Consider the following 8,824-nt stretch of genomic DNA (forward strand, 5'->3'; position numbering starts at 1 on the left):
TCTTTATAGAAATATATATCGAAATCAACATTTCATCAATATTTCTATTGAAATTTATGTAAAATTAATATCTCAATATTTTTATCGATATCGACATTTTAAACTTGGTTTAAAATTGTTTAACTTAAAAAAAGGTAGCATTAAAATTGAACTCGGCATTATAAAAATTATACATACAACTAAAACAAAAATTGTTATTGGACAATTGAATTGAACGAGACTTAAATGCACCGAGCACTTTTTCAAATGAGAATGACATGTATGAATGAAACATTATAATTAGTATATTTTTCTATAGTTAACAGAAAACATCTATGTAGTTGTATAAATTTGATTAGGGACTATAATATAATTATCATGGAAGGAAAATTCTAAGAAGAAAAGTAATAAGTCACGAGTCTGATGACTCGAGTTCAACACGGTTGTCCACGTGGCCAACAGGATGACGTGGTAATAAATCCACCCACTCTTACATTATCTTCCATTCAAAAGCTTGACTCATAAGTTTTTGAGAAAATTTTTAGTAGCGATTTTTAATACTATGAATGATTTTTCATCTTTTTTTTTTTTTAAAATTACAAAATAATTTTCTTTTGTTAATTTGAAAGATTTATTTGAAATAGTAACACAATTATTAGTTTTAGGTTTTAATTGATGCAACCTATAAAGTTTTAATTTAAGATACAAGATTATTATTTTTTTCTTTTATTTAAGTATACGAGAAAATGACACGATTAAAGTAAACAAGTGAAATAAACGAAAAGATTTGTGACAATTATTTTAGTACATTAAGTGAAGTATGATAATTTGAACTTTCGAACTTTAAATAAAGAATTCATGTCAATTTTTTTTTTTAGGTTTGCTTACTTTGATAGATTCGTGATATAATTAATGGTATAAAAAGACTATTTGAAGGTAAATTTTGTGATTTTTTTTAGAGATAATATTACTAAAAGATGGTTGGTATGAAAAGGGAAATTTATTGCAAAACGAGAAAGATAAAATTTGTTATAGAGAAATTATATGGAAAAAAATAAATAAAACCCGAGCTAAAACCACACACTATGATCCAAATGAGGTCTAAGGAGAGGAGAGTTGGCCAAATTCACGGGTTAGTGTCTAAGGTTGAGGCGTCCAATTCGATCACTAAATCTTATTATAGATGTGTTAAGTTAAACTTCCTATAAATATACATTACGACAATTTTAGTAGAACTAAGTTCATATTTTGTTATCAAACTTCTATCTTGTTGGATTTTCTATACTTATGCATCGAAATGTGTGTGAGGAGCATTATATTTCACTAAATAAATTTATCATTTATCTCAAGAAAGCCAGTACATTATTCTATTCAAATTTTGACGTCAACATGTTACACTATCATTATTACACTCTTTATCATGGTTCAACTTCTTAAGGAATTTGAATAATTTATTAAATCAAATCAAATTAATATGCATACTTGCATCATTCACGACAATAAAGATGTGACACAAACCACTTTAGTTTTAATACTCCGTTTAATCTTTCTTTTTTCATTAAAGTAAGAAATACTAAGATGTAAGAGAGAGAAAATTGATGAACATTCAAAATAAATTAAAAAGAAAATAAAAATAGATTTGGAAAATAGATATAGGGACAATATTGTCATTTTGAAATGAACGGGAGTCAAAGTTGAGATTGAAGAATAAAAACCATGCACTCACCAATCACATTTTCAATAATACAAAAATTACACTATTAATGTACTTTAAAAAGAAGACCAATCAACTAGCATATGACAAACTTTTCGATTGAATGTGGGAAGAATCTTGTATCTATTTCATGTCTATATTTTTCTCTTAAAATCTTACCATGGCTTATATATATATATACTTTATTTGAATAAAAGAGTTGAATTCTTATATAATTTCAAAAAATAAAAACAAATTTTTAAAAATTATTTTTTTAAAAAAGAACTGACTTGGTTTTTGAAATTATAAGTAAAAAATAGATAACAAATCCAGAAATTCATAAACTTAATTTTTAAAAACTAAAATTCAAAAATCAAATAGTAAACGAGTTGTTAAGATGTGAAATCTAGATTTTTTTTTTTAATAATGCGATCAGTATAGAAAATATTTTCTTTAGATCTCTCACCCTCAAATGATAGTATTAAACAAATTACAATACTCATCTAAGAAAAACATAACTTAATTATGGGATTATGAAGTATTTAATTACCAGTGTAATTACGGTTAGTGGGTCTTCCATTCTTTTCTTGGGTCAACGTTGCTACATTTATTCTTCTTCTTCTTCTTCTTCTTCTTCTTCTTCTACCCCTGCCTCTGTATCGCTGAGCAATATTTGCCTATAAGAATCTCCCTTCTTCTTCAAACCCTTTTGGCTGGATATGCTGAATCGTCTAATTTCTGTAAATTAATCGATTTTTTTTTTTTTTTATTTTTTTTTTATTTTTTTTTTTTGCAATTATGTTTGATTTTTGTGATTTCTCTCTTGTGTTTCCAATTATTTCTCCGAATTTCTTCTGGGTCAACTCTGTTAGTCCTCTACTAGTTCTTCTTCTCGTATCCTCAGATCATGATATCTAGCTTCTGCTTCATTTGTGTTAATTACTGACTTTGGTCAAAGGGTGTCGTTGTAAGCAATTAACCCAACCCCCCTTTTATCAGAACTTGTTTCGCCTTTGTTATTAATGTTTTGCTTTTGTGATTAGTTTTGGATTTGAAGTTCTTTTTGTTGGTCCATGGATGAACTGCTGAAAGAAGCCTTTACAGTAGGACTTTGATTCCATTTCTGATTGTGGAGTCTCGGTTGTCTGTGTTCGTCTGATCATACACGGCATGATTTCCATCCAGGGGTTTTCAATCAAGTAATAAATAAAAACTTTCCCTTTTTCTTGTTTCAAATCTGTGTTTTGGGGTTTTTAATTTCTTTCTCTTGATCTAATGATCTGAGGGTCGAAAATTTGCTCATTCCGTGTCACTTTTGAGCTCCTTTCCTAAGTTAGCTTAGTGGAAACGCATCTTATTAAGTCATGGACAGTGGCAATGATCCCGCCTCGTCTCCAAGTTTCGCTTCGTCGTCTTATGTGTCAAATGGGTCCAGTTATAACAACGTTGCTGCAACATTCAGCAATGACCCTTCTGCAACTTCTGATCATATGTGTCTTAGCAAACTAAGTGCAAACCTCGAGAAGCTTGTGGTTGATTCTGATTATGACTATACCGATGCGGTGGTTATTGTTGAGGGCATTGAAGTGGGTGTTCATCGATGTATATTGGCAGCTCGGAGTGAGTTTTTTCATGAGCTTTTTAAGCAGGAAATGGATAGTTCCACCAAAGATGGCAAGCCAAAATATTGTATGTCTAAGTTGGTAGCTTTCAGCAAGGTTGGAATTGAAGCTTTCAAGGTTATCTTGAATTACTTGTACACTGGAAAGCTAAAGCCATCACCACCAGAAGTGTCAACATGCGTGGATGAGGCCTGTGCTCATGATGCATGTGGCCCTGCTATTAATTATGCAGTGGAATTGATGTATGCTTCTGCCACTTTCAAAATGAAAGAGATGGTTTTGCTTGTACAGGTAGGAGGACATTTCTCAGATTCAGTATATTTCTTATTCATATGGCTTTGTTAGTTGATCTCTTTGGTTGAAAGCTTCTTGTTTATAGATGGAGATTTTTATGGCTAAAAAGAAAGTGAAATGCAGTATAGAATCAGAATGATAGCATTTAACATAATTGAACTTATTGGTACTTTTAAGAACGAGATCATTAACTCAATTATGTAGCCAGTGGTTGCTATCTATGCATTAACCGTGTATAGATTACTGATAGCTTGGATAGTTAGGTGGCTTAATTGATAGCTTAGTCTTCTTAATATACTGACTCTGCCAAAGGTTAATTCCCTAAGTCAACTGCCAATACTGTTTAGTTCTACTAAATAAACTCATTGGGTGCTTCATTTAGTTTGAGTTCTCTCTTTCTTCAGTTTGGTCGTGAGTGAATATACAAAAGGATGGTATGGCTGCTTCGATTCAGATTTTGGGTATACTGTTTGTTAGTTTAGTTCTTCAACAGAATTTCCATGTCCTATGTGATTTATTTTGTCATCTAAAACAGTATTCACTGATTTGTGCAGCGTCGACTCTTAAATTTTGTTGAGAAAGCCTCTGTGGAAGATGTGATAACTATACTGATTGCTGCATTCCATTGTCGTCTGGACCAACTGCACACCCCCTGTATCCAAAGAGTTGCAAGGTCAGACCTTGATGCTGTGTCTCTAGAGAGAGAACTTCCTGCAGAAGTTGCAAGTGAGATCAAATCATTACGTATGAAATCTCAGCAAGAGACTGAACCAAATACTGTGGAAGAAGTGGACCTGAACCGTGAGAAGAAAATCAGGAGGCTCCACAAAGCATTGGATTCTGATGATGTTGAACTACTGGAACTACTTTTGAGTGAATCTTCTGACATTACCTTGAATGATGCTTATGCCCTTCACTATGCGACTGCCTATTGTGATCCTAAGGTCATTAAGGAAGTTCTTAATCTAGGGTTGTCAGATCTCAACCTTAAAAACCTTAGGGGACAAACAGTTCTTCATGTTGCCGCAAGGCGTAAGGATCCTAAAATCATTGTGGCCCTTCTGGACAAGGGAACCTCTGCATTAGAACCTACATCTGACGGACAAACTGCTGTTACAATCTGTCGAAGGCTGACTAGGCCTAAGGATTATAATGAGACAACTTACAAGGGACAGGAATCTAACAAAGATCGGTTATGCATTGATGTGTTGGAGAGAGAGATGCGTAGGAACTCTTTTTCTAGTGGCATGGAAATGTCAACTCAGATTTCCGCTGCCGATATGCACGTGATGCTAGACTATCTAGAAAATAGAGGTGATATTTTCTCCCTATTTATTTATATTTACTTATTTTCTCCCCATAAGATAGCTAATAGGAGTTTTACTTTGGCATTACAATTCTAAGAAGGAAACTTTTAAACTGTGTTTAAGCTTCTAGGTCGTCAAGAATGCGTATGGCCTTTTAAACTTCTAGTTATTTCTTTTTTTCTTTTTTTCTTGTTTATTTTTTCCTAAGATGTTACGTGGTTATTGGGCATTAGGAAAAGAGTGGAAAATTATGTTGAACTTTCTGAAGTATGGGAAAGGTGATAGGACCCAAATAATATATCAACAATCCACTAGGATCACCTCCAAGACAATCAACCAAACAATAGTACTCCTCCTTAGATCGTACTCATATCACATAAAAAAAACTTAGGGCTTTCAAGATGGGCCAACCCAAAAATTAGCTCTAATTGGGCTTTCAAGATAATTATTTTGAACATATAACGCATAGCTTCAATACAATTAGTAGTTAAAGTTTGTTTATAGAAGTATTTTTTCCTTTTAGACCATTTATATTTTTTCAGATTAAACTTGCAACCAGTATCGTGTGATATTGATTATGACATTGTATAATGTTTAATATTGAGATTCTGTTGTATTGTGATTCCTGTTAGTGCAAATCTGTAATCCATGAGTTTAATTTCAATTTGTTTAATTTATAAAGTTAACACATCATTTTGAGTTATTAGGATTCATTCTAGAAAAGACATTTTAAAAGTGATTTTGAAAGGGTTAAAATCACTAATGTCATGTTCATAAACAATGAAAAACATACTTTGAATAATTTAAAATAAAATTTCATTGTATGAAAACAGAAAGTAAAGACAAAAATGTCAAGTAATTGTAGTTCAGTTGACCTGCATATTTGATGATTCAAGTTGAACCACGTGTATTATGAGCTCTCACATAAAAGATCGGCTTGAGGCAAGAACTCAGGGGAGGACTAGGCTACAGGATCCAACAAACTTTGATCTAAGCACTATCGAAATTTTGGATTTTCTCTCATTGAATTGGATTATGGTACTATTGTTGGCTGTGAGACTCTTTCTATGCACCAATCTATTGCTATAGGAAGTCCTACAAATTGATTTCACTCGATTGAGTTTATTATTTATTAGGCTAAATTGGTTGAACTGTAAGGATATTTCAAACTTTAGCCTGTTTTAATTCCTTTGCCTACTTTGTACGGGAAACATATGACATTTTATATTCTTAGCAATGTAATTTTCTTTTGGTTTTATGATCCAAACAAATTCACGGAAAATGTAGGTGTGGAAGAATTAACCAATCCATTCTCTTCATACCTTGACATCTTTTCCCTTAATGTTGGGAAGCTAATTTTATTTTTAATCTTTGACACTCGAATCAAGAACCCAACATTTCTGTCCTTTGTTTCAGTGGCCTTTGCTCGCCTTTTTTTCCCTGCTGAGGCCAAGGTGGCAATGGAGATTGCAGATGCAGATTCCACAATAGCATATACTGGCCTTGTATCATCGAAGGGGTCTACTGGCAACTTGCTGAAGGTTGACTTGAATGAAACACCATCTTTTGGAACCAAAAGACTCCAATCAAGAATGCAAGCTCTAATGAAAACAGGTACTTCCAGAACACTGTCTTAGTTCTCTTTGTTAGAGGGTTAAAAAAGAAACAAGTTCGATATTGGCTGATAGTATTTTCTGATGTTTAATTTGGGCAGAGGGGTTTTACAACATGAATCTAGATATGAGTTGAATCATGATCTTTTGGTGTGTATGTGTATATATATATATATATATATATATATATAAATATAATTGAGGTATCTAAATGTCCCATTTTCATGGCCCACCTGGGGGCTCTTTGAGGTCAAATTATTGGCGAGTAATTCATAAAATCCCAAGCCTTCATCATTGGAGCCACCCCTTGAGGGTTTAATTGAATTGTATTATCATATCAAGTCCATCTTCTCTAAAAAAAAAGTATTATCGTATCAAGTCCACCAACTTTAGACTCATCAGTCCCAAATTCTTGTTGAATGATAACGTAAGTACATTATTTTATCTAATATGAGGAACAACTTTGTTGGGCTGATTGAATGAGCTCAATTCAATCGACTCATCTAATGATTGCATGAGATTGAAAGAGGTGTTGAGTAATACATTTTTTTTTTTTTGGTGGTATGTCCTTGTATATTCTTTCTATTTTTTCAATGAGGGCTCGGTTTCTTAAAATAAGAAAAAAGAAAGAGATGTTGAGTAGTACAAAGTTGGAAGGTCTTCAAAGATAAGTCTTACACTTGATTTATTTTTTAGTACTGAATACTGCCTAAGATGTAGAGATATATATATATTCTTCTTTCCTTTTTTTATGATTATTATTAGTGTAACCGCTCAAATCCTCCATGATTGGGAGGTGGTTCTACACTAATTTTCTTTTGAGTGGAGGGGGGTTTTTCACCTAACCGCCTCTAGGCTGTATTCCTTTTGTAAATACTATGTCTTGTGAAGAATTGTCTCCTAATATCATCTAAGGATACAGAGAATAAGCCACATTGATGTGTAAACCTGTGATATCTCAAAAGAATTAAGTTTCTACTTTCACCAAATTGAGTGTATGATGAACTCACATCACATCAAATCTGTACACAGTGGAGACGGGTCGACGATATTTCCCTCATTGCTCGGAAGTTCTCGACAACTTCTTGGCGGATGACATGCCTGACCTTCTCTTCCTCGAAAAGGGAACTCCAGAAGAGCAGCGGAAGAAGAAGGCTCGGTTCATGGAACTTAAAGATGATGTTCAGAAGGCATTCTGCAAGGACTTAGCTGAGAATAACCGATCAGGTTTTTCATCTTCCTCCTCATCTTCTTCCTCACCAAAAGTGGGTGTAAATCACAAAGCTAGGAGGAAATAAAGTCCCACTTGTACTATATTTTTGTAGGTAACATACAGTTGAATGTGCCATAAAATTTTCCCTGGAAAAATATTTACATTACAGGAATGTAGAGATGTTCTGGCTTTTTTCTGTATAATAGGACAAGGTTTCCTTTCCCATCTTGCTTTCTTAACCTATCTTTTCTGTTTTTGGCCTGTAAAATAATTCTAACTTATTAGCTTATGAGGAAAAGGAAACTGGGCAGTTTGCTAGTATCCAATGGAGGTTTCTATTTCTGGAAACATGGAACATAATAAATATTACAAGGAACAAAGTGATACATACCTACTTTCTGATTGGTAAAGATGCATGAGTGAATGTTAAGATTATATTTCTATGCTCTCGATTATTATTATTTTTTGGGGTGGTTAATTATATAGAGCAATACATTTCTGAGTTCTGTGATTTGCAATAACATATAGCATATAAATTGTAAATCTCAAATTAGAGCTATACGAACGTGCTTCATCAACCCAATGTTGAGTCCAAAAGAGTTCGCTTACTTTTTAGTTATACATGAAGTTTTATCGACATAGCTAAGAAGATCATTATCTCACTTTTATAAAAACAATTGTGACAATAAAGTATTGATTTCGAGGGAATGAAGAAATAAGTTAACACTATTTCTTTAAATCATCAGTATGTATGTTACACTTTTTATCTGATAGAACCCTAAGGACCATTGCGAAAGCGGGGATCGATCTCAAACATATTTTCACATAATAGCAAATTTTACAGAATTAAAATTATGTATCACAATATAAATTAATTTACCGCATACATAGAAAAGAAAGGGAGAAGGTTAGAACCGTGACTTACCTTTGAAGAACAATTCTTCACGAAAGCCTCCTATCCAAAACAATCACAATCCAAGATGGCCACCACCACAAGATCTTCCTTCCTATTCTCTGTAGGGAAGAGAATGCTCAAGAATTGTGTAGACTTTGAGTTTTGGGAGAGAGAGGAAAGATTTAGAGAGGCGAAATTTTCTTCTGTG

At 33.1% G+C, this 8,824-nt stretch overlaps 1 protein-coding gene across 1 annotated transcript; it reads left to right on the forward strand.

Moving 5' to 3' along the window:
- The first annotated feature begins 1,781 nt into the window (after positions 1-1,781).
- Positions 1,782-8,131, forward strand: LOC120081927 (BTB/POZ domain and ankyrin repeat-containing protein NPR1-like). Its single transcript, XM_039037113.2, has 4 exons — positions 1,782-3,585; positions 4,143-4,902; positions 6,312-6,509; positions 7,541-8,131. Exons 1-4 carry the CDS (start codon positions 3,037-3,039, stop codon positions 7,804-7,806), a joined length of 1,773 nt encoding a protein of 590 aa, XP_038893041.1. The 5' UTR covers positions 1,782-3,036; the 3' UTR covers positions 7,807-8,131.
- The last annotated feature ends 693 nt before the right edge of the window (positions 8,132-8,824 follow it).

Source organism: Benincasa hispida, chromosome 1 (assembly GCF_027475165.1).
Source record: "Benincasa hispida cultivar pf3 chromosome 1, pf3_genome.v1.1, whole genome shotgun sequence".
Lineage (NCBI taxonomy): Eukaryota > Viridiplantae > Streptophyta > Magnoliopsida > Cucurbitales > Cucurbitaceae > Benincasa > Benincasa hispida.

Excerpts from the sequence above, each read along its gene's own strand:
- LOC120081927 (XM_039037113.2), top strand. The coding sequence starts at position 3,037 with ATGGACAGTGGCAATGATCCCGCCTCGTCTCCAAGTTTCGCTTCGTCG. Across the intron at positions 3,586-4,142 it reads AGATGGTTTTGCTTGTACAG|CGTCGACTCTTAAATTTTGT; the intron begins GTAGGAGGACAT and ends TGATTTGTGCAG. Across the intron at positions 4,903-6,311 it reads AGACTATCTAGAAAATAGAG|TGGCCTTTGCTCGCCTTTTT; the intron begins GTGATATTTTCT and ends CCTTTGTTTCAG.